We start from the raw sequence: 26,333 nt of genomic DNA on the forward strand, positions 1-26,333 counted from the left end.
CCAGCATTCTAACTTCTATCCTTTCCTCTATGTTCTGTTCCAGCATTCTAACTCCCTTTCTCTTTTTTTGCCTTCCAGGCCAATGATCCAGACTCTGGCCTTTGGGGTGAAGTCAAGTACTCCATCTATGGATCAGGATCTGATTTGTAAGTACAGTAGAGTCCTGCCAATACCAATGATTGTTGAACATGAAGATTTGAATAAAATCCATTAATCTGTTGGTGTGGAGCCAGTTGAATAGACCAAAATGGGCAGAAATGATCACTTATGCAATATAATGATTTGTTATGCCTGATTATGCGTTAGGACAAACGTGGGGAAACCCGCGGGGTCTTTGTATTGAGTCCCAATCGCTCAAGCAAGTAAAAAAAAGTTGGTAAACGCTTGTCACCGTTCGCAGTGAATAAAGTACAGCGCCGTATATTTTCTATGGCTTTTTCCGCAATAGATGTGAAAACGCTTGTGCAAAAATAAAAAAGTTGTGTAAACGGTGTTTACTTGTGTCTACTCTCCACCTAGACATAACAACAACTGTCACCATTGGATGAACCAACCTCCTACTGACTGATCAGTCTCAGGCATTCATCATTTTCATGCCATTCTATCACCTGCCGGCTGTGGTTATTGTGGATAAAAATGAATGAGTTTGACTTGGGTTAACTAATCCTGCTCCAGGTCAACCATCTCTCAACTTAGATTCTTCCCCTTTGATTGGAAGATGGGAGAAGACAGTATTTCAGTATTAGGTTGGCTATGCTTGCAGCTCTTCTCCTCTCTCCTGTAACAGCTTACTCTAAGATTGGGGCAAGATACTGACTGGTTAATCTTGTAATTGGATTGTAGGGTGAAAAATAGCCTGCCAGGCTTGGATGTCTCGTGTAGAGAGAGCCAATTAACATGCAATGTGGCAGCTGGAGCTCTGCTATGGAAAGCAAGGCAGGCAGGCTGCAATACAGGCAGAACATTGAAAAAACTAAGTGTCAAGTTATCTTCCAGTTTCGCTTGCCGTCTTGACGCAGGAAGTAAATGATAAATGTGTGAAAGTTAACAGTTTGCCTTGCATTTGTTAATTTTCACAGGGAATACGTTCTAAAAAAGAAAATGTTGGAAAATGGCTGAATTATGTGCCACTTTAACAGAATATTGGACATAAAGAAAACGTGTACTGGACAAAAAACGACCTTGGTGATAATACAGAGTACTTTATCTATCATCTGCAACACGCGTCTTGATATATTTTTCCCATGAGATTTAATCCAAGATTAAACTGTTGTGCACAGTACATACAGTGCATAACCTTGATTGTTACATAACTGCAAATATACTGCTAATGCACTGCTAAAATACTGTCAATATACTGCCATTATACTGTAAAGAATACTGCCAATATACTGCTAATATTCCAGGTAGAGCCCTCTGTGGAAAGGGTTCTACCTGGAACCAAAAGGGTTCTACCTGGAACTAAAAAGGGTTCTACCTGGAACTAAAAAGGGTTCTTCAAAGGTTTCTGCTATGGGGACAGCCGAAGAACCCTTTTAGGTTCTAGATAGCACCTTTTTCGAAGATTGTACTGCCTAAATACTGCCAATATACTGCTAATATACTGACAATATACTGCTTGTATACTACCAATATACTGCCAACTTACTCTCAATATAATGTCAATATACTGTTAATATAATGCTAAAATACTGCCAATATACCGCTAATATATTGTCAATATCCTGCTAATACACTGTTGTGTATTCCAGGTTTCTCATCCACCCGTCCTCAGGCATCATCTACACCCAGGCCTGGGCCACTCTTGATGCTGAGGTCAAGTCCAAGTACAACTTCTACGTGAAGGCAGAGGACACAGAGGGCAAGTACAGCCTGGCGGAGGTGTTTGTCACTGTCCTTGACATGAACGACCATGTTCCAGAGTTTGATGACAGCCTTGTGGAGAGGACCATGATCATCGGTGCACCTGTTAGGGTAGAGGTATGTACAGTAGCAATAAGATAACATAGGATAAGATAGCACTTTATAGATCCCTAAAGTAGAGGTATGTACAGTAGCAATAAGATAACATAGTAATAGTAGAATGAAGGTGCACTTTCACAATGATGTAGTGCATCATCAGTGTTCCTCTTGTCATGTCAGTAATTGGATGCCTTCCAGAGCTATTACTAACTGGTCATGTCCAGATCAACTATCCCACGTCAGCTAACGTTCTTTAGCTAGGTTTCTTAGCCCATACAGAGCATTCGGAAAGTATTCAGACCCCTTGACTATTTCCCACATTTTGTTACGTTACAAGCCTTATTCTAAAATGGTTTTAAAAAAAATTCTCATCAATCTACACACGATACCCCATAATGACAAAGCAAAAACATGTTTTTAGAAATTGTTGCAAATAAAAAACGGAAATATCACATTTACATAAGTATTCAGACCGTTTACTCAGTACTTTGTTGAAACACCTTTGGCAGCGATTACAGCCTCGAGTCTTCTTGGGTATGACGCTACAAGCTTGGCACACCTGTATTTGTGGAGCTTCTCCCATTCTTCTCTGCAGATCCTCTCAAGCACTGTCAGGTTTGATGGGGAGCGTTGCTGCACAGCTATTTTCAGGTCGCTCCAGAGATGTTTGATCGGGTTCAAGTCCGGGCTCTGGTTGGGCCACTCAAGGACATTCAGAGACTTGTCCCGAAGCCACTCCTGATTTGTCTAGGCTGTGTGCTTAGGGTTGTTGTCCTGTTGGAAGGTGAACCTTCACCCCAGTCTGAGGTCCTGAGTGCTCTGGAGCAGGTTTTCATCAAGGATTTCTCTGTACTTTGCTCCGTTCATCTTTCCCTCGATCCTGACTAGTCTCCCAGTCCCTGCCGCTGAAAAACATTTCCACAGCATGGTGCTGCCACCACCATGCTTCACCATAGGGATGGTGACAGGTTTCCTCCAGACGTGGCACTTGGCATTCAGTTTGGCCGGGCGGCCAGCTCTAGGAAGAGTCTTGGTGGTTCAAAACTTCTTCCATTTAAGAATGATGTAGGCCACTGTGTTGTTTTTGATACCCTTCCCCAGATCTGTGCCTCAACACAATTCTGTCTCCGAGCTCTACCGGCAATTCCTTTGACCTCATAGCTTGGTTTTTGCTCTGACATCCACTGTCAACTGTGGGACCTTAGACAGGTGTGTCCCTTTCCAATTCATGTCCAATCAATTAAATTGACCACAGGTGGACTCCAATCAAGTTGTAGAAACATCTCAAGGATGATCAATGGAAACAGGATGCACCTGAGCTCAATTTCGAGTCTCATAGCAAAGGGTCTGAATACTTATGTTAATAATGTATTTCTGTTTTTTATTTGTAATACATTAGCAAACATTTACAAAAAAACAGGTTTCGCCTTGTCATTATGGGGTATCGTGTGTAGATTGATGAGTCAAAAAATGTTCCCCGATGCTGGAAAGGGGGCCTGAGTGAAAAGGTTTAGGAACCCCTGTCCTAGGGTAGTAACGGTTCACTGGCCATCGGTCCGGTTTGATCCTATACACTGTCGTGCAACTCATTACACCCCTGGTAAAACACTGTGTGAATCATTACACCCCTGGTAAACACTGGTGAATCATACACCCCTGGTAAAACGCACTGTCGTGAATCATTACACCCCTCATGTATAACACTAGTACATGTGAATCATTACACCCGTAAACACGTGTGAATCATTACACCCTAGTAAACACTTGTGAATCATTACACCCCTAGTAAACACTGTGTTGAATCATTACACCCCTTGGTAAACACTGTGTGCATCATTACACCCCTAGTAAACACGTTGTGAATCATTACACCCCTGGTAAACACTGTGTGAATCATATACACCCCTGGTAGAACACTGTGTGAATCATTACACCCCCTAGTAAAACTGTGTGAATCATTACACCCCTGAAAACACTGTGTGAATCATTACACCCCTAGTAAACACTGTGTGAATCATTACACCCCTAGTAAACACACTGTGTTGAATCACTTACACCCCTGGTAAACCACTGTTGATGGATCATTACACCCCTAGTAAACACTGTGTGAATCATTACACCCCTGGTAAACACTGTGTGAATCATTACACCCCTGGTAAACACTGTGTGAATCATTACACCCCTGGTAACACTGTGTGAATCATCACACCCCTGGGAAACACTGTACATTGAATGCTTGTTTTTGTTGGATGATAAACACCTGAATGAAAAATGTGAGCGGGCCAGAACCGTTCCAGTCTCGTGCAGTTTCTAAGTAAATAATGTGTTTGGTTTTGCTGCTTTTTTGTTTTTTTCATCAGGCAATAGATGCCGATGCAGAGTCGCCCAATAACGTCATTGAGTATTCCATTATGCAAGCTGAACCGGACAACATCTCACATCAACGCGGAGACGGGAGAGTCAAGCTCAAGTCGTACACAAGTCCATGGAGATCGTGCAGAACATCACCAAGCAGAAGGACTGCAGGTGGTCTCTGGTAGTCCAAGCCGGGACAGAGGGTCTCCGTCCTTCAGCACTACCGCCCTAGTCAACATCGACATCACTGAGCGGTAGTGAATGTTTCCTGACCTTAACCGATAGATAATAACCCTAACCTAACTCGAACCCTAACTGCCTTAATTTCCTAACCCTAACCGCCTAAATTTATCCTCTAACCCTAACCGCCTAATTTCCTAACCCTAACTGCCTAATTCCTACCCTAACTGCCTACTTTCCTAACCCTAACTGCCTAATTTCCTAACCCTAACCACCTAATTTCCTAACCTAACGCCTATTCAACCCTAACTGCCTACTTTCCTAACCCTAACTGCCTACTTTCCTAACCCTAACTGCCTACTGCCTAATTTCCTAACCCTAACTGACTAATTTCCTAACCCTAACTGGCCTATTTCCTAACCCTAATGCACTACTCCCTACTTTCCTAACCTAACGACTAATTTCCTAAACCCATAACATGCCTAATTTTCCTAACCCTAACTGTACTAATTTCCTAACCCCTAACTGCCTACTTTCCTAACCTAACTGACCTTTTGCCTTCCTGTATTTCCTAATTTCCTTAACCCTAATGCCTAGATTTCCTAACCCTAACTGCCTAATTTTCGCTAACCCCTAGGCTCCTCTATACCCTAAACTGCCTACTGCCTACTTTCCTAACCCCTAATGACTAATTTCATAACCCACTGCCTAATTTCCTAACCCTAACTGCCTTACTTTCCTAACCCTAACTGCCTAATTTCTAACCCTAACTGCCTATATATTCCTACCCTAACTGACTAATTTTGTCCTAACCCTACTGCCTACTTTCCTAACCCTAACTGCCTACTGCCTACTTCCCTAACCCTAACTGCCTACTTTCCTAACCCTAACTGCCTACTTTCCTAACCCTAACTGCCTACTTTCCTAACCCTAACTGACTAATTTCCTAACCCTAACTGACTAATTTCCTAACCCTAACTGCCTAATTTCCTAACCCTAACCCTAACTGCTTAATTTTCTAACCCTGCTGTCATACCTTATCCATAGGCTGCTTACAGGGTAAGGAAATCAATCATTTGGGTGAACTAACGCCAGCAGCATTAGTTCTGTCAAGCCTGTTAAGTGATATTTTAAATCACTCAAACAAACTCTCCTCTAATAGAAACATAAAGAAAGTGCTATTTCAATTATTTATATTTTGTTTGTTTTTATATTGTAAAAATGTACATACTCATTAAGTGTATTTTTTTCTTCCAAATTTGCATTCATTGATTGCATGAATTTTAAAGCTTACCTTCCTCTTTGTTAACTTCGCCCTACATATTTAACATCATATCCGAGAAGAATAGAATACCACGATATTATCTCTGTGTGAATATTATCTCTGTGTTGTCTTCTGTGTTGCATTGTGCTTTTCAGATCAAAGCTCGAATATTTGCAAACTTCCTGAACCTCATCAAGCGCCCATCAAATGTTATTGGACTTTTTTTGGGCATAGTCGGCTTCACAATCTTACTAACAATCTGTATATCCACTACCTTGTACTGTAGAACAGTGAAGAAAGCTCGCGTCAACCCCCAGGCCAATTTCATCAGAGTTATCCGAAGGCCCAAATGATCATGAGACCCATCCCACTGGACTAGACAGACTACCTTTTATATATTACCTTATTATGTCTGCAAGACATTACTTTATGATACTTTAAAGACAATATATATTTTTGTTACTGCTTTGTCTGTAAAAGAGTACCAAAGCACATTATAAAGGATAGGATTTTTCTATTGGATTCTTGTATTGGTATTTGGTATGTTATTAGGATCCGAAGGCAGCAACTACTCTTCCTGGGGTCCACACAGAACGTGAAAATTGACATAATACGGAACATTAATATACAATATCATCTCAAGGACAGAACTAACATACTGCGAGCACATTAAAGGAGAGTACTGGAGTACATTATAAAGGAGAGTACATTATATAGGAGAGTACTGGAGTACATTATATAGGAGAGTACATTATAAAGGAGAATACTTGAGTACATGATAAAGGAGAGTACTGGAGTACATTATATAGGAGAGTACTGGAGTACATTATATAGGAGAGTACTGGAGTACATTATAAAGAGAGTACTGGAGTACATTATATAGGAGAGTACGTGGAGTACATTATATAGGAGAGTACTGGAGTACATTATATAGGAGAGTACTGGAGTACATTATAAGGAGAGTCTGGAAGTACATATATAGGAGAGTATGCTGAGTACATTATATAGGAGAGTACTGGAGTACATTATATAGAGAGAGTACTGGAGTACATTATAAAGGAGAGTACTGGAGTACATTATAAAGGAGAGTACTGGAGTACATTATATAGGAGAGTACTGGAGTACATTATAAGGAGAGTACTGTGAGTACATATAAAGGAGAGTATTGTAGTACATTATAAAGGAGAGTACTGGAGCTACATTATAAAGGAGAGTACTGGAGTACATTATATAGGAACAGTAAATAAGTACACACACACACAAAGTTTTTTGACCGGTCGTCATTGTAAATACGATTTTTTCCTTAACTAACTTGTATAAATATGATATTATATTTTTAAAAAAGTATAGTTATTTCATATCCATCTTTTATATTTGATTGGTAGATGTTTTTCTACTCCTGAAAATGTATTTTTATCTACTTATGTACTTTTAGGTATATTGTTTTGATTATATTGTACAATTCTAGCGCTACTATTATAGTATGTAGTACTTATTTTATAGTAATTCTCCTATGTCAGAGCATATTTAAAACAGTTTGACTATACTGAAGTAACAAAGATTAAGTCATTTACTTTCAAGCCAGTGTCTTGAGTTTGGGGTTAATCCCTTTGTCAGAAGAACAGAGTAATCTCTATTTTTCATTTCATTTTTTTCTTCATATCCATGTAAATAATACACTCAAACCAAAGACCCAGAAGCATTCAACGTAGGGCTTTAGGAACCTGTCGCAGGAAGTTAATCCACAATACAATCCTCATCAGAAAAACATGTCACTGCGCGTAAACAAAAATAACAAACCGTTCTGATGCACCCGCCGCACTCCCGACTACAATCAGTGTGTAGTGCTTAGCTTAAGGCTGTGACCCAAAAGGCACAGACGAAAGTAGAGCACCACACCCTAAACCTCTATCATCAACAGACACAGCAGTTTGGGATGAATGGATGTTTGACAGTGTGTCATTACAGTGAGTACATACATTATTAGTACATGTATGGGCTAGCTGTGGGAATTTAATCCCCCCCCCCCAACCTTGTTGTTGCTATCCCCGTGCTTTTACCAACGGAGCCACACAGGACTACCTGCGGCCATCATGCTGCTAGCGTTATAGAGATGTTGTCTGTCTGGGGCTCCTCTGTCAGTGCTTGGCTCATGTCTGACCTCTGACCTCGCTGCTTGCCTGCATGCTTTTGGACCAAAATAGTAAACGTTTAAAACGTTTGATGATCAAGTCCCGTGGATGGGCGTGATTTAAAAGTATTATCTTTGTGCTCTTTTACAGACTCAACTCAAGGGGCCTATGGCAGCCTTTTTATTGCAAAGTAGGCACAACCCAATGAAGGCCCTAGGTATGGTCGCTGGTGTCATTAGCATATTGGTAGGGGTCACTGTCTTGATCTCCACGGCTATGTTCTTGCGCAACACAAAGTCCAACAGGATAATGCCGGCGCGCCGCATCATCATCAGACGGAGACCGTCAAGAGACCGCAAGCCGTGGACGTTTAACGTACCGTTCCATGGCGGCGGTGGAAATGACCCATTGAACAAGTTTGTTGTAGGCGACCCGGAAGCAGGGAGTGTCAGCATCAACAGCAACAAAAACGTCAGACCCCGGTGCCCCAGATCAAAGCCCAATCTTCTGCCCCCCAGAGCGCCCTGTCTGCCTCCTCCATCCTGTCCCTCTCTGTCCTCCAACCCCAGGCCCAGTGAGAGGCCCCGGGCTGCAGTGCCAACCGTCTCTGGGGTTCTGGCTTCCAAGGGATCCAGGAGATCCAGCCAGAGCAGAGAGAGCAACATCAGCTCTGAGACGACTAAAATCCCCGTCAGCTCAGCCCTGGTCTCTGAACTCAAAAGGAGACTGGAGCAGAAAATCATTGAGAGCAACTCAAGCTATTATTGAATCTGATAGGTGTGCTGGCGCTCTAACCAATCTGTCAGTCAATTGTCTGGACCGCTGAATGTGCTCAGTCCTAGGATTGTACAACTGCAATTGTAAAAGAAGGTTGAGGACAGTAGGTAAATTCCCTTCAAAACTTTATTTGTTTTCAAAGCAAGTCCTCTGTCAAAACAATGTTGCAACACTGTCCTATTATTGAACCTTATTGAATCTAACCAGCTCTACACGTTTTCTTCAAGATGTTAACATAACGTTGAATACTTGGATCCATGGGCCCTGGTCCAGAATAGTGCAGTTTATAGGGAATAGGGTGCCATTTGAAACACACCCTCTGTCATCCAGAAATAACTGGAGATGTTTCTGCACTGCCATCTTGAGATGTGTAATGGGATCCTTGTTAGATACGTCTCTGCATTGCTGATATCTTGAGATGTGTAATGGGATCCTTGTTAGATACGTCTCTGCATTGCTGCCATCTTGAGATGTGTAATGGGATCCTTGTTAGATACGTCTCTGCATTGCTGCCATCTTGAGATGTGTAATGGGATCCTTGTTAGATACGTCTGCATTGCTGCCATCCTGAGGGAAACAACATGTTAACAAGAGTGACTAAGGGGGAAATACTAGACCGTGTCTGAGGAAAAGATTACTGCATATTTCTGTGTCATATTCCTGAAAAGTTTTGTTTTATTTGCTTAAGACCCTGCAATGTTTTCAAGAATAGTGCTGAAATATGTGATTAGGATTGATATGTAGCCTATGTTGCCAGAATGCAAAATGGAATTCAAATTACGGAATTAATTTGGCTAAAAGGACGCCTCAAAAAAGCCTCAATCAGCCTTGCTACTGTAGCTAGCTAGCTCGTTTACAACGATTTGATGCAGTCAAGACGAGCACTACCAGATGGCATGATAGGTAACATATGGCAGCAACAAGTTTGTGTAACTAGTGCCACACACCGGCCCCTACTCCTCTCTCCACTCACCTCTTCCAAACCTTTTAACTGATACAGACAAAGAGGCTTGAGCGAGCAAGTCTCCATTAAAGTTTCCAAAACAACTGTTTTCTTTAAAACACGTGTATTTCTACTACCATGATATTATTCTAATAGTGAAAACATTTCAAATGCCCCATCCCTAAAAATGTACCCACTTTTACTTGTGCATCAGATCGAAGCAGCTATATGAGACAGCTAGAAAATAAGAGATATTCTTGACAGAAAATAAATGCCATTGCTTAAAACATGAAGTGCTCATGGACCTGTGTAGTGACATTCTAATGGTGTTTTGTCATATTTAGATAAATAGATGTTCGAGGATTATGACGTGCCACTGTCTGCTTTCAAGACAACAAAAGCTCTTGCTTGTTTGGATTCAGTAACTTCCCCCCCCCCGCCCCCTCTGTTTTGCTTAAATGCTTTTATATTTCTAAAGGGTCTTCTTAATTTGGGGAATTGGTGTTGGATTACTCACTTAAATGAAGGAATCGCTTTGTTGTTTCAGTAAATATCAAACTGTATGAACGGAGATGTTGTAAAATTGGCCATAAACTTGGTTGGAATTTTGAAGCATTAATTTCCACGCTGTGTGAACTACATGAAAATTAATGGGATACATAACGATACAGTATATACTATATGTGTGTATGTATGTATGTATATATTCTATAATAATAATGTATGTTGTGTAACACTTGCCTGTTTCTTGAAGTGAAATCTTGAATGTCTTTTATTTTATCGTTTTGAATAAATGTATGAAAAATAATTGTTGTGTTGTGATTTTGTTAGTTCATAACTAGCGAGATATACAGTACGTTTTAGATGACAATAAACGGAGGGAGAAAAAAAGAAGGAATCCGCACACAGCTCTTGATCGTATCACTGCTCTTTAATAAGCTTTACGCATCGCCCTCACGGCCTTTGTCACAGCTTAAGATAACAATAAACTAGAATACAGAAATAATTTTGTGATCTGCAATAAATTACAAATAAATTACATTAAAAAAAATAATGTTTAGATGGGTACCAGTGGAGGCTGCTGAGGGGAGGACGGCTCATAATAATGTCTGGAAGGGAGCAAACGGAATGGCATCAAACCACGTATGATGTATTTGGTACCGTTCCACTGATTCCGCTCCAGACATTCACATGAGCTCGTCCTCTCCAATTAAGGTGCCACCAACCTCCTGTGATAGGTACAGTACTGAATGTCATTATTCAATCAAAGGTGTGTTTGTAGACAAGTGCATTGCAATTTACTTTTAAAGATAATTTAGCCGAAATCCAAGCTGAAATATTTACACCAGAACCAACATAAAACAAAAAAAGTAAAGAGGGACTAAAAAGCACCCAGAGGAAAAGCAAAGCTGAAAACATGCCTTTTAATATCTTTTAAATATGTCCACAGTTTCGGGCCCCCTCAGGTTCTCTGGCAGGCAAGTCCAGAGGCTGGGGGCATAGTAGCTAAAGGCTGCCTCTCCGTGCCTCTTGGTCCTAGGCTTTGGGATAGTTAAAAGGCTGCCTCTCCATGCATCTTGGTCCTAGGCTTTGGGATAGTTAAAAGGCCAGTGCCAGAGGACCTGAGGGACCTACTGGGTACATAACTTATAAGCATGTCTGACATGTATTGTGGTGCACAATCGTGGATTGATTTAAAAACCAATAGAAGAATCTTCAAATTAATTGTAAAACTCACAGGCAGCCAGTGTAGGGGCCTTAAAACCGGTGTACTGTTTGCTCACTGGATGAGTCTCTCTTTATCAGCCTAAGAGAGAAATGGCTGCACCTTGGAAATGTTCCTCAGGTGGTAAAAATCATTCCTAATGTGTGATTCGAAAATTCTAATTATTATCATATCAAATGTTATTTGTCACATGTGCCGAATACAACAGGTGTAGGTAGACCTTACAGTGAAATGCATACTTACAAGTCCTTAACCAGCAATGTAGTTTTAAGAAAATACCTAATAAAAAGTAAGAGATAAGAATATCAAATAATTAAAGAGCAACAGTAAATAACAATAGCTGGGCTATATACAGGGGGTACCGGTACATAGTCAATGCGCGGGGACACCGGTGTCGTGGTAATTGAGTTTATATGTACATGTAGGTAGAGTTATTAAAGCGGCTATGCGTAGATAATAACAGAGAGTAGCAGCAGCGTGTGTGGGGGGGGGGGAGCAATGCAAATAGTCTCGGTAGCCATTTGATTAGCTGTTCAGGAGTCTGATGGCTTGGGGGTAGAAGCTGTTTAGAAGCCTCTTGGACCTAGACTCAGCGCTCCGGTACCACTTGCTCTGCGGGAGCAGAGAAAACAGTCTGTGACTACGGTGGCTGGAGTCTTTGACCAATTTTAGGGCTTTCCTCTGACACCGCCTGGTACAGAGGTCCTGAATGGCAGGAAGCTTGGCCCCGGTGATGTACTGGGCTGTACGCACTACCCTCGGACTACCCTGTCGGTGATCAGGCCTACCACTGTAGTGTCATCAGCAAACTTAATGATGGTGTTGGAGTCGTGCCTGGCCGTGCAGTCATGAGTGAACAGGCAGTACAGGAGGGGACTGAGCACGGAATCTAAAATAACACCTAGGTTTTTTTATCTTGTGTTTTATTTTTAATGCCCGTGAATTAAAATGTGCGGCCAGATTCTCTCTCTGTGCTTTGGCTCCAACAATAAGTACTTCGGTCTTGTCTTTATTTAGCTAGAGGAAGTTGTGAGCCCTCCATGTATTTAAATCACTGATACAGTCTAATAATTTATCCGTGGAGCCTAAATCCTCTGGTGACACAGAATTGTGAAGTTGTGTATCGTCTGCGTAGCAATGAAAATCAATGCTGTGCTTTCTGATAACGCTGCAAAGGGATAACATATATAAACTGAACAGTACAGGACCCGAAAACTAACCTTGTGGAACACCACATGTTGTATGTATTTTCTCTGAGTTGTGTTCACCGAAGGTGACTTAGAACTCTTGACCAGTTAAATAGGTCCTAAACCATTTTATAACTGGACCAGAGAGGCCAACCCACCTCTCCAGGACCAGAGAGGCCAACCCACCTCTCCAGGACCGGAGAGGCCAACCCAACCTCTCGCAAGGACCCGCAGAGGCCAACCCACCTCTCCAGGACCGGAGAGGCCAACCCACCTCGTCCAGGACCAGAGAGGCCAACCCATCCTCTCAGGACCAGAGAGGCCAACCCACCTCTCCAGGACCAGAGAGGCCAACCCACCTCTCCAGGACCAGAGAGGCCAACCCACCTCTCCAGGACCTGAGAGGCCAACCCACCTCTCCAGTCTGTCCAGAAGGACATCATGGTCAACAGTGTCGAACGCAGCACTTAAATCCAATAGTACAAGGACAGAGAGCTGTTTGGCATCTCTGTTTTGATAATTTACCACTTTAACTAAGGCTGTCTCTGGGCACGAAAACCAAAAAGACAGTTCATCTGTTTGAAAACCAATTTCTCCAGAATTTTGCATAAGAATGAAATGTTGGAGATTGTCAGAAAATTGTTAAGAGCTGAAGAATCTATATTCCTTTTCTTCAGAAGGGGTTTCACCATAACAGTTTTTAGTGCAGTGGAGAAAGTGCCTGTGAACAGGGTGTGATTAACAATAGCTTGCACTTCTTCAGATATGCAACTAAAAACTGTTTTGAAGAAGGTGGTGAGGATAGAATCGAGAAGGCAGGTAGAAGGCTTAAATTGTGATGTAACTTTCCTGAGCATATCTGTGTCAATAAATCCACAGTGCCTTTGTGTGTTAGACTAGGGACCATATCATCAAACTTCTTGCTTAAATACTGAAGTATTCCGCACACTCATCATATTTAGACTTGGAAGAAAGTTCATAGGTTTGAGGAGGTAGAATTTATGGTCCGAGTGTATGCTAAATGACCTCCCCCCCCCCCCCCCGCAAATGAGGCCATCAAAGGTTGAGAAGAGCACTCTCAAATTATTCTGATTAATAGTGATTAAGTTAGAAAAATGAACCTGTCTGGCATTTCTAATTGTCTTGTTATACAGTATATGCCAAGTTGCTCTAAGAATATAATAATGGCAACTTTTACCTTCTCCACTTCCGCTCTGCCATTCTGCAATTTCTCTAACCGCTCTTACACCAAAACGGCATCCTCACCATGTTCACAATCACACAGTATCATTCCAACCTGTGTGGAAATGTATATAAAACTAATAAAAAAAAATATATATATGTTTGCACTGGGCCTTTAAAATTGCAACATTTTCTCTAAGCCCCATGGCAAAATGTGTAGAATAGCAGGAAATTAACTTTAACACTCAAAAATGTCTCTCCGCCATCGACGGAGGCCACTAAAATGTTTTTCCGCGAGGTGGGGGGGGGGCCCCTCAACCAAATCTCTCTTAGGGCCCCCGAAAGGCTATAGCCGGCCCTGATTGTCTTCATAAATGAATGTTGTCCCTGGGTAAACTGGTGATATTAACCCTTTAGATTGAACTCTATTGCTATTTTAAACCTTACCATTAACACCCTATACTGCAGTCAAACTGACCTGCACCATCTTCCTAATCTTCTGTCTTGATCCTCTAGTCTCTATTCACTCATTCATGGGTAATGCTCACTTAGACATAATTGGCTTTTGTCTTTTGGCGGCTGAGAATGTTGATAGCAAATTCCGGGAATCTTTCAACTGGGATCTCTGGAAAACCTGAACATTTTGGGAAAGTTATCGGAATTTTAAGCGTAATAAATTGAAGGATGTAAACTTATGATAATACAAATCAAAGAAGTAGAATACCTTTGACTCCACAATAGATGTGCTTTTATTCAAGACTATACATGTTTTGATCACATTGGCATGTGAAAGACAGATATTTTAGGCAATTGTTGAATACAAAAATACATTCAAGTAAATTAAGGACTAAATTATTTACCCCCTTAATGTGACAGACAATATATATTTTATATAGATTAAAAAAAAAAWAATAATATCAGAAATGATCATCTAATGCAGCTTGCAGTGAACTCAGAGAAGATCTCATGTTGTCTATTCTCTCTGAGAGACATGGTTAGGATCTATGTGAGACCCAAATGGGACCCTATTCACATTGTAGTGCACTACTTTTTACCAGGGCCCATGCGGAGTAGTGCACTACTTTTGTCCACGTCCCATGGGGAGTAGTGCACTACTTTTGATCAGGGCCCATAGGGGTAGTGTACTATATAGGGAATAGGGTGCCATTTGGTACACAGCTGTGGTTAAGAGGTTTTAAGATCTAGAGAGATACAAGATACAGATGATAAAAAACAATATATGATAATCTCTTTACCAGTGTATGAATAAACGCACACCAAAACAATGCTTACATAACACATCCTTTTAAGTTATTGTGCTAAAATCAAAGTGTCAGTCTGTGAAACTGGACTCGCTTCCCATTGGCCCTATCCCTTAGATGTTCACAGATCTGCAGGAAGTTCCACAACTAAACCTCTTATACCCATCCAGACAAGGGTTACAGAATTATCGTAACTTTATTAAAATTCACAGGTTTTCCAAAAATCCTGGTTGGCCTATTGCAGATGTCCTGCTTATTACCTCCTGATTCCATGAATCTCCAACCAGTATTTCCTGATTCCATGAATCTCCAACCAGGATTTCCTGATTCCATGAATCTCCAACCAGGATTTCCTGATTACATGAATCTCCAACCAGGATTTCCTGATTACATGAATCTCCAAACAGGATTTCCTGATTCCATGAATCTCCAAACAGGATTTCTGGAAAACCTGAACATTTTGGGAACGTTACCAGAATTTTACAACCCTAATCCAGACCCTTCAGATTTGTAAACATCAAAAGCTTAAGGTCAATGGGATTTGGGTAGGAAGCAATTAGGATGGTGTTGTCTCAAGTGTCCATCTTCACCCCCATCTCTAATCCTCAAAAACAGGAAAAGAGTAGCAAAGAAGCCTCATACATTACGTAGGTAGTAGTGCAAAGGCTGTATACAGTATGTATTAATGTATATTTAACTGAACCTCTCCTAACTAATGAGTTTCAACGAACCGTGAGGAAATGCAGTCCATTACATTCTGAAGACAAGAAAATATGTGCAACTATATTGTATGTACAGAATTAACATTGTTTTTTTTTTTTGCCAGATGAGTTTGAATTGCATTTTTCTTTTAGTTAAAACAGAGATCAATCAAGCTAAATAGATAAATAAACTAATGATTTTCTAGTATATTAKATGTATTTTTTWAAMCTTTAACAATATACTCTTTCTACAGACRTGGAAGAAAGGCTCTTAGCATGACAACTTGAAGCTTAGCAAATGTATTTCCTAAAGCTTCACTTCACGTAAGACTGCTCCCCATTATTACAGATAACTGTTCCTCTAGATGTCTTGTACACGTTTTAAAACGTTAAACCTACAGCTAATATAGCATTGTCTCTAGTGGATGTTTTAAAGCGTTAAACCTACAGCTAATATAGCATTGTCTCCTAGTGGATGTTTTTAAAACGTTAAACCTACAGCTAATATAGCATTGTCTCTAGTGGATGTTTTAAAACGTTAAACCTACAGCTAATATAGCATTGTCTCTAGTGGATGTTTTAAAACATTAAACCTACAGCTAATACAGCTTTGCTCCAGTGGTTGTCTGTGGTAGATATTTTTTAACTTTAAACCTACAGCTAATATAGCTTTGCTCCAGTGGTTGTCTGTGGTAGATATTTTTCAACTTTAAACCTACAGCTAATATAGCTTTGCTCCAGTGGTTGTCTCTGGTAGATCTTGTGCTTTTCCCCTGTGGTTGTTTTTTTCGTCGGAGGACTTACTCCTCTTCTTCATCACCTCTTCAGAGTCTCCACAGAGTCCTTCATCGCTGGCGGCCTGGAGGCTGTCGAAGGTCCCCTGTCTCTCCCCATTGGTCCTCAGGGTCTTCTCCTGCCTTCTCCTCCTCTTACACTGCTCTGTACAGCGGTCCAGGCAGCTGAACTTACATCTAGTGTCGGTGGTGCAGGCGTACATCCCCACGGGCACCGCCAGCACCATGGCGCACACAATCACGATAATATGGATGAGCTTCTCCCGTTGTTCCAGCTGACTGATGTCACTTCCTGTTACAAACACGATGCACTGGCCGGCGCGGGGCATCTGGTTCTTCAGCGTTACACACACCTCGTATTTAGTAACCGGTAGGAGGTCGTTGACCGAATAGGTGTTGATGCCCGGCCCGATATATGTCAACTCCTTTTTGTCAGAGTGGTATTTCCCCAAGTGGATGGTGAACCAGGTCTCTGCCGGGTTGTCTGTCGCAGCGTACCACTCCAGAGTGATGCCGTAGACCGTCTGCTTGGAGATGCGGATGTCGATGTAGACGTTCTCGTCGGCTGAGGCCAGGGGGTACGGGGGTAGAGACATGGCGGCACCGCCGGAGGAGGAGGCGTTGAAAGACTTGATGTTGACCAGGACACTGACGGAGGAGTTGCCTATGAAGTTGTTGGCGAAGCAGGTGTAGATGCCTCTGTCCGCCAGGTGCAGGGATGGGATGACCAGCTGAGATCTGATGGTCTCATCGTCCACACGGGTCTCTGAGACTGGAGAGAAAGGAGAATTATGATACAACTTAATCAACAAGGGTGGATAAAATCAACAATGTATAATATGCAGTACTGTTTATGTAATTTGTTGCATTAGGAATTATTGTTGAGTTTGCCTACAAGAAAGGCAGTGTCATACATTGATTCAAGCAATCTATAAACACCAATACGCTACCAAACACTATTTTAATCTATAAATAACAATACGCTACCAAACACTATTTTAATCTATAAATAACAATACGCTACCAAACACTATTTTAATCTATAAATAACAATACGCTACCAAACACTATTTTAATCTATAAATAACAATAGTCTACCAAACACTATTTTAATCTATAAACACCAATACGCTACCAAACACTATTTTAATCTATAAATAACAATAGTCTACCAAACACTATTTTAATCTATAAACACCAATAGTCAAATGAATGTATGAAATACACATGCTTTAGCCTACTTGTCTTAAATCCTGGCATCAAAGTGGTGTAGTTTACAATAAACTATGAGTGATTGACATATGCTATTAGTCACTGGTAAATACCCTACCGCAGCAAAGTCACAGCAATCTAATAGATGATAGCTTAGAAGTTGCAATTAAATAAAAACCTTACCAGTAAATCCCCGTATAATCTTCAGGCTGTACGACCAGTGGATGGCGGGGTCAGGCCTGGCTTTGACTAAGCACTGGAGGGTTACATTGTCCCCCAGCGACACCGTCATGTTGGTTTCTGACGCTGAGGCCTCGGGCTTCATACATGTTTTCAAACCGACTTCGTGGAAGAACTTTCCCGCCCTGGAACTGGGGCCTGTGCACATCAGGTACGAGTTCATCAGAATCAGAGGTGGACTAACACTTTTGATAAACTCAACGAAACCTTTGAGGCGGCAGTCACACAGCCAAGGGTTGTCGTGCAGCGCTAAAACAACGTTGGCTTCTCCACTGCTGGCCTCTTTACCTCCTTTTCTCTCCTGAGTGTTGAGGAGAGGCCAGTTGAGGAAGACATCCCTGGATATGACAGTAAGCTGATTGAAGGATAAGTCTAAATAGGTCAGGCCTGGAAGTTGTCTCAGGGCAGATTCCGGAAGCACGTCTAGTCGGTTATGTTTCAGGTCCAAAATCTTCAGGTTCGGCGTATCCTGGAACGCTGTCCATGGGACTGAACGCAGCTTGTTACCCTGTAGCCGTAGTTCTGTTAGATTCGTCAGCCCCTCCAGACTCTTGATGTTCATTAGGGTGATGTCGTTGAAATTCAACCATAGAGACACCAAGGCAGTAACTTTAGAGAAGGAGCCGCGGGGTAATTCGGTCAGATGAGAATTCTCTATTCGAATTTTACTGAAATCATTTGGAACATTGTCTGGGATTCGTCCCATAGCTGTTTCCATGCAAAGTAGGGATCTAAAATGAAACAAAAACATGTTGGGTTATGTAAGTACAGTTAGAGTTATAATTTAATGTTTAAATACAATTTATAAAACTAGGTTATTTATGTTCTCTTAAAGTAAGTTCTCTCCACATTGTCCATTGTTAAAACCAGTTCTGAAAAACACCATTGAGTTAACTCATCAGAGTTTGGAGTTTGGTAGGCTACTGCATAACGTACTGACACGGTAAAGAAACTCGGTACAAAACTAGTTAGCCTACAAAATAATTGACAACAAACAATTTACCTTCCCAAGTTGTCATTTGTGCAAGAGCAGCCGGGTAAACAAGATGTCGATCCAAGAGTAACTCGACAGAATAGCAAAGCTAAAGCTAAAACTGAATACAAGGTGGCGGCCATATTCCTCTAACAGAAACGCATGTGAAGCATTTGAGCAGGGCATCTCCACGGGGACGGACCGTACAGGTAAAGCTATTACTTTTAATCTTCCTTGTGACGCAATTTCTTAAGACCCCAAAGGACATGATAAACACACCGGAGGTTTGTATTTTTAGCAATGAGCCTCATTGACTGACTGTATATGTGCTGCTACTAAACATGTGTTCACTAATCCCTATGAATTCATGGAAAAGTTTTTAGGAATAATGCGAATTGATATTGAATTATGTACCGACAGTGACCTGACCCCCCAAAAATATATAAATAGATTATCAGGGAGCATAATACGCAATCTATAGATTAGCCCTACTACAAACCAGCTGAGGAAATGGCACCACATACCCAACGCCTATTATTTGTAAACTGCATGAAACAAAGGATCACAAAAAAATAATAGCTCGCAATGCCTTATTAATTGAGGAACGTTGGAAGAGGTCTTCAGACATACATAATCTGAAGATGATATTGTCCAAAGTAAAGGACTACAGGGACCATGACAAGGAAACAAGTTGTACACCAAACAAACAGTGGTGTAAGGTACTTAAGTAAAAAATACTGGAAAGTACTACTTAAGTCGTTTTTTGGGGGTATCTGTACTTTACTATTTATATGTTTTGCCAGCTTTTACTTTCACTGCAATACGTTCCTAAGGAAAATTATGTGCTTTTTACTCCATACATTTTCCCTGACACCCAAAAGTACTCCATACATTTTGAATGCTTAGCAGGACAGGAAAATGGTCTAATTCACACACATATCAAGAGAACATCTCTGGTCATCCCAACTGCCTCTGATCTGGCGGACTCACTAAAACACATACTTCGCATGTAAATGATGTCTTAGTGTTGGAGTGTGCCCCTGGCTATCTGTAAATAAAATGGCGCCATCTGGTTAGCTTAATTTAAGGGATTTTGAAATAATTAATACTTGTACTTTTAGTTGTGATACTTAAGTATATTTAAAACCGAATACTTTTAGACTTTTACTCAAGTAGTATTTTACTAGGTCACTTTTACTTGAGTGAAAGGTATCTATACTTTTACTCAAGTATGACAATTGGGTACTTTTTCCAACACTACAAAGAAAACATATCACGTGGCACTATCCATGGTGCTGATCGCAACCAATTATTTATATAATACATTAGATGACTGACAGGGGGCGCTGTTTTGATGCCACCGAGCTTAAACAGACGGATTTTGATGTGGATTTTTGTATTATGCTAATTAGATGTCCGTGCTAGACATCGACTCAAGGGGGTTAAAGTATAGTTTTTTAAGAGAGTACCAATATCACTGTCCCCACTACAACAAAAATGTATTAAATACATTTTCTCCCGAGTGGCGCAGCGGTCTAAGGCACTGCATCTCAGTGCAAGAGGCGTCACTGCAGACACCCTGGTTTGAAACAAGGTTGCATCACATCCGGCTGTGATTGGGAGTCCCATAGGGCAGGGCACAATTGGCCCAGCGTTGTCCGGGTTTGGCTGGGGTAGGCTGTCATTGTAAATAAGAATTTGTTCTTAACTGACTTGCCTAGTTAAATAAAGGTTAAATAAATACAAATATTTAAAAAAAAACATTGTCCTTGAAATATTTCATTTAAATACTGAAGAATTCTATTAATTCCTATGGATGGTTGAGCCTTCTGAGGAGTACCAATATGGCTGACCGGGGGCTTCAAAGCCTCTCATTGGCTAATACCAGAGTATGTGTGGAGCTGGAACGGAGCGAGGAGTGGAGCGTGCCCAATTTGACTGGAGCGTGGAGCGAGTTTCCCAAAGGCTGGAGCGCTGGCCTTCTCGCCCGCTCCAATAGCGCACCAAGTAGCGCTCCCTTCAAGAGCTCACGGTATGCCCGGACCAGCATGCATTTGTAGTCTACTTGTGTGCTGCTATAGCCCCTTGCTTTAGCTACTGTCAGGGAGTTTGCTAAATATTTGAATTGCCTAAAGAAAAAAAAAATATCTTGGGAGAAAAATGCTGTTACAGAGCAGGTAAGGATTTAAGAGGACACAAACATTTATATAAAAGTATTTATTTTGTCATACATTTAGACATACACATCAGATCATAGATACATATTACAAAATATATAGTATGTTAGCTTTGATTGGACAGTAAAGCTGGCACATTAACATTATATGGTAAATACAAAGAAAAGTATAAAATATCACTAGAGATGAGTTCTGCTTCAACAATACTTTACAAATACTTTATTTTGTCAAATAACAACTGTGCCAGAATTCTGAGGTCATATTCATTTGAGAATAACTCTGTCGTTACTCTTTCTCCTTGCAAAACTTCATTAAGAAGATGGGTTTAATGTATTCTAGTAGAAAGGGCCATTTAGAGTTCCTTATTCCAGGAATCTTCCACACAGAATTTCTGTAAAACCTGGGAATTTTGGAAAAGTTAAATACTGCCCTTAAAAGTGCATTACAAATACAAAATGTTTCTTTGCAGATCAGAAATAATTTAAGAAAAAAAWATATATATATACAACAATAAAACTTTTTTTTTAATGACAGTTCATCAGGTCAAGGGTTGCCTGTATTCCCATAATCACAGTTATGTCAACACTTATTTATCTAACTCACATATTCACCACACATGTTTTTTTCCAAAGGCAAGAGTGTCAATGCAACTAGCCTTTTGTTTCTGTTCATGCTACTGTCAACTACTGGCTGAAATCATACAAAACCTTAAGAACAAATATTTAAGTTCCGCATGGAAAGGACAGACTTTCTCTGTCCTCTAAAGGCTTGAGGCCATCATTTAGTATCAACAAAAGTACTCGTTAGGCGGTCCCTCAGTCCTACAAATGGCCTCGGAGTCCACACTGGACCTAGCAGAGAGCAGTCTGTTGGACTCGTCTGGCTGTTGTTTGGCAAGGTACTCCCCCTCCATCCCCCTAGGCTTCTGTCCCGGGGAGAAGGTCTCAAATGTCACATATGATTCTTGGATATCTTTGGATTTCCTCCCCAGTAGCTTTTTACAGCGCTTCTTGAGCGCCCCGCAGCAGACGATCAGTGTCAGGGGGACAGCGATCACGCAGGCCACGGTGATCACCACCACATTAATGAGCTTCTGGGTGCCGCTTGCGCTGGCCGCCTCGTCCGTTGAAAAGATTACACACTGCTCTTTTTTAGGGATCAGGCCTTTGACGCAGACGCAGGCGATGTACTTTGTCCTTGGCACAAGGCCCTCAATAGTGATCCGGTTCTTTCCCGCAGCAACGTTGATCCTCCGCATGTCCCTCTCGCCGAACACGGCGTACAGGACGCTGAACTCGGTGGTGTTCTTGGCCGCCGGGGCCCGCCAGTTCAGGGAGACGGTGTGGTCGGTGTCGCCGATTATCTTCACCAAACGCACCACCCGTTTCTCCGGCGGTGCCGGCGCCTGTAAAGAAGAGGCGTTGGCTGCCAGGTTGCTAAGGACCTCCACCTTCTCCACTTCCTGCATCGCCGTCTCCGTGATGGGAGGACCGGGCATCTGTCCGTCAGCCACGCTGTTTGAGATGTCGTAGCTCTCGATATCATACTTTCCTGTAAAACCGCCCGGTCCTAGTGGTTCAATGATGGGTGTGSTTGGTGGAGGTATGTATTTTGCAACAAGTTTATCCTGGTAGGCAGCTTTCCCAAACCCACCGGTTTTCCGTACCCTTTGTTTTCTAGTCTTGGAGCTGCCACCTTGTTCCTCATTTTTAAAGGAGTCTGTGATAACTAGGGAGATGATGGCATCTGCAGTACCCACGAAGTTGGTCGCTTTGCAGATGTATTTCCCAGAGTCCCTGTAAGAGACAGCACGCACACTCAGGATGGACCAAATGATTCCCTCCTTTGAAACTTCTTCCTGAACTATCAAAGAAATACGAAAAAAAATGGGTTAGATTGATTAGTGAAAAGAAATCAGGCCATCCATCTGTAATCTAAGAAGTCAGTCCATCCATCTGTAATCTAAGAAATCAGTCCATCCATCTGTAATCTAAGAAATCAGGCCATCCATCTGTAATCTAAGAAATCAGTCCATCCATTTGTAATCTAAGAAATCAGTCCATCCATTTGTAATCCAATCTATTTCAGCTTCTGACTGTACAGTGCCAAAAATAGATTTCCTAAGTACGTACTTATTTTAGGCAATAGGCAGACATGTATGCCCTGGTCCCAGATCTGCTTGTGCTGTCTTGCCAACTACGCCAAACATGACCATAAGAGTTTCCAAGACAGCACCAACAGATCTGGGACTAGGCTAAGACCTGCCAAGACTGGAGCAGGTTTAGCCAAACTAACTGTTTTGTGTTACCCTTCATCCATTTTTTACGTATGTACTGTAGCTACTGCTTGTTCTTGGCTGTATATCTATTTGTTACACATTAAATAAATTCAATCAATAAATCGATGGAACTCACCAGTGCCGTTCATCTGTTTACCGTCTTCCCGGGTCCAGGACAGCTCTGGTACTGGGACTCCGATGGTCCCACAGCGCAGCAGGACGTTGTTCCCCAGGGAGCTCCTGACCCGGGCCACAGCCGTGTGGACACGGGGCTCCTGGCACTTCTGGAGCTCCGTCTCGCTGAACAGCACCCCCGACAGGCTCTCAGGGTCCGCGCAGCGCAGCCTGGTGTCGATCAGAATCACGGATGACGATGGAGACTTCTGGAACTGGACCACGTCATAGAGCCGGCAGTCGCACAGCCACGGGTTGTCGTGGAGACCTACATCAATGAAGAAAATAAACATTTCACCAGGATATAAACATTATTTTTGGTTTAGCAGATGCTCTTATCCAGAGCGACTTAAGAGTCAGTACATTCAACTAAAGTAGGTAAAGTAACAACAATGGTAGCTAAACAAAAGGTAAAATAAAACAACATCTCTTTTAGCATGGCAATAGATAAGATAGATATGCTTTTTGGTCTTAATGTTTTTGCTCTGTCTGAACTATGACCCCGTGTTATGTGTATACAATGGCAGTTTAGCAAACAAGGTGATTGAAAGTAGAAGTAATCATGCTAGTTTGAAGTGAGACTAGTGAATGTAGTCACAATTAACACTACAGTATGGCTACCTTTACTGTAATTAGAGTAATCCTTATACTACTCCCAAATGCTAATGCTGTCTCCTCCAACTGTCCGTGTAATGCTATGTAACACACCACAGGTACTCATGAAATGCATGTTGGGATAAAACCACCTTGACAAGCAATGTTGTAGATAGCATAGTTTTTTAAAACCTTTTCCTGTGTATCAATTTCATGTCATTTAAGGTTTCTATTTCATCCTGGCTTGCAAACCAAATGGGATTCCTTTTAGGTAAATAAAGATAGCTTTAATTGGAATTGATTGATTAATTAATTGCTTAATTGGTTGTTTAGATCCTTACCTAGAATATATTTGGAACTTTCCCCATCTCCTTGAGATGGTTTCACAGATAACCACGTAAGGAGAACCTCAGGAGGAACCGTGGCTAGGCTGTTGCTAGATAAGTCCAGGTAGGTCAGGTTCTTGATATAAATGGTTGCCTCGGCCGGGATCGACGATATCTTATTATTATGCAGGTCCAGTAGCCTCAGGTCGGGCATATCAGTGAGAGATTCCCAGGGGAACGAGGTGAGAGCGTTCCCTTCCAGTCTCAGCTCATCCAGACTTCTCAGGCCACGGAAGCTGTCTACATTCAAAGAGTTCAGAGAATTGAAAGACATCCAGAGAAATTCCAGACTGTTGAGGTAGTGAAAGGTTTCGCTGGAGATCCTTGTGATGGCAGTCTTCTCGATCCGCAGTTTTGAGGTGTCTGCAGGAAAGTTGGGTGGGACCAGAGTGATCTCTGGGTCATTGCAAAGGACACTCCTAGATAGATGGAAAGAAAGGTAAACCCAGGTTAGTGAATGTCACTGTATAGCCTATTGTAACAGGTTTATTTAGATAATTCAACTGAATTACAAGGTTGACTCAATTAACCATAGCTTTGTATGTGTTCATGACATAGGATAGCTTGACAATTAATGCATGAAAATAAAAAAAATCACACTAAATATTTAATTTGCTCTGTTTTTAATCGTTTGCTTTTTCGCTTATTTTATTCCTCTGGGTCTAAGCGTGGTGAATAGACCAGGCCCAGGGGTTAGAGTGTTGGGTCAGTAACCGAAAGTTTGCTGGATCGAATCCCTTTGCTGACAAGGTAAAAATCTGTCCCAGAACAAGGCAGTTAACCCACTGTTCATAGGCCGTCATTGTAAATAAGAATTTGTTCTTAACTGATTTGCCTAGTTAAAATAAAAAATGAAAGGAGATTAGAGCAGCGCAAATTAATCCTCAGACCTATATAAACAAAAAAAGAGTGGAAGAGAAGCTGATTTTACCTGCATATTCCGCCCCAGTACCACGCAACAGAAAAAAATAATATAGAAGTTGCTGACATTAAGATTTTAATGAGTCGTAATAATTGCATTGGTTTTACCTTGCTTTGGATCCGTCCGATAGAGTGTGAAAGAAACAGCTACATTGAAACGGACACGTGCTGCATACACACCGTCCGAGGCAAAGTAATGCCAAGCAGAAACACAGACTAAAACCTTGAAACATTTTCTCTCCGAAAATTCACTATCAAATATACTATCAAACTAAACTAGAAGATAGTTAGATTTTTTTTTGTTAAGTACTGTTTATTTTGTTCTTCCCGAGCCTGCGATGCATCATGTGTGTGTCCTGCTATCTCAGTATCCCATATTGGTCTGAACGTCGTTCCCGAAGCTTGAGATAAAAAAGAACGGAGGGATTAGTGGAAACGAATTGGGTTATTTTCATTTACGCGATTATTGCCTCCTGGCAGTTGATAAACGAGCGGTGTAGTTTTGCTTATTTTTATATGCAGAGTAAAACACTTCCCTATAGTTGGGGTTTATTATAGAGATGGGAGTGGACCATTAGTTTTGGTGGTTCATTTACATTTATAGAAGCACTGTATGTCTTTTCTTGAATGTGACAATGTAAATTAAGTGCAAAAGGAAGCTATTCTTTTTCAAACATAATTAGTACCATAGTGTGTCATTAAAAGGTTGCATACCATGATTTTGACATAGAACTCATTATTTCTTAAAATATTTTGAAACTTTGTGCACTATTTTCAGGCTAAATATCTATTAACAAAGTCACACCGATGAAAGATATCCACCAGTATTATCAAAACCCATACCAGTAGCCTCCTTTCCCCAATGCACTGTGGGGTACAGTGTTCTAGACCCCAGTGGGACCCTACATAACAT

General features: G+C 41.4%; 3 protein-coding genes across 3 annotated transcripts in view; 1 reads left to right on the plus strand and 2 right to left on the minus strand.

The window, feature by feature from the left end:
- Window positions 1-9,237, plus strand: part of LOC111977480 (cadherin-related family member 1a) — a 25,148-nt gene extending 15,911 nt beyond the window's left edge. Inside the window, 7 exon segments of the mRNA XM_070448210.1 lie at window positions 79-146; window positions 1,752-1,980; window positions 4,323-4,437; window positions 4,440-4,505; window positions 4,508-4,571; window positions 6,048-6,093; window positions 8,020-9,237. Of these exon segments, the coding sequence (XP_070304311.1) occupies window positions 79-146; window positions 1,752-1,980; window positions 4,323-4,437; window positions 4,440-4,505; window positions 4,508-4,571; window positions 6,048-6,093; window positions 8,020-8,661 (1,230 nt within the window). The 3' untranslated portion in view covers window positions 8,662-9,237.
- A 5,223-nt stretch (window positions 9,238-14,460) lies between these two features.
- Window positions 14,461-19,033, minus strand: lrit2 (leucine-rich repeat, immunoglobulin-like and transmembrane domains 2). Its single transcript, XM_024006721.2, has 3 exons — window positions 18,921-19,033; window positions 17,861-18,648; window positions 14,461-17,237 (listed from the first exon to the last, which is right to left on the minus strand). The coding sequence occupies exons 1-3, from the start codon at window positions 19,031-19,033 to the stop codon at window positions 16,393-16,395; spliced, it is 1,746 nt and encodes a 581-aa protein (XP_023862489.1). The 3' UTR covers window positions 14,461-16,392.
- Window positions 19,034-21,151: 2,118 nt separating this feature from the next.
- On the minus strand, window positions 21,152-26,031 carry LOC111977341 (leucine-rich repeat, immunoglobulin-like domain and transmembrane domain-containing protein 1). The gene is made up of 4 exons (XM_024006720.3): window positions 25,529-26,031; window positions 24,455-24,918; window positions 23,482-23,787; window positions 21,152-22,930 (listed from the first exon to the last, which is right to left on the minus strand). The coding sequence occupies exons 1-4, from the start codon at window positions 25,651-25,653 to the stop codon at window positions 21,855-21,857; spliced, it is 1,971 nt and encodes a 656-aa protein (XP_023862488.1). The 5' UTR covers window positions 25,654-26,031; the 3' UTR covers window positions 21,152-21,854.
- Between the last annotated feature and the right edge of the window lie 302 nt (window positions 26,032-26,333).

Source organism: Salvelinus sp. IW2-2015, linkage group LG18 (assembly GCF_002910315.2).
Source record: "Salvelinus sp. IW2-2015 linkage group LG18, ASM291031v2, whole genome shotgun sequence".
Taxonomy (NCBI): domain Eukaryota; kingdom Metazoa; phylum Chordata; class Actinopteri; order Salmoniformes; family Salmonidae; genus Salvelinus; species Salvelinus sp. IW2-2015.

Bases quoted from the DNA above. Each gene is read 5' to 3' on its own strand.
- lrit2 (XM_024006721.2), bottom strand. From the start codon at position 19,033: ATGGCCGCCACCTTGTATTCAGTTTTAGCTTTAGCTTTGCTATTCTGT. The intron at 18,649-18,920 runs GTAAATTGTTTG...GTTTCATTTTAG, and splicing joins ACAAATGACAACTTGGGAAG to ATCCCTACTTTGCATGGAAA. The intron at 17,238-17,860 runs GTAAGGTTTTTA...CTTTCTCTCCAG, and splicing joins GATTATACGGGGATTTACTG to TCTCAGAGACCCGTGTGGAC.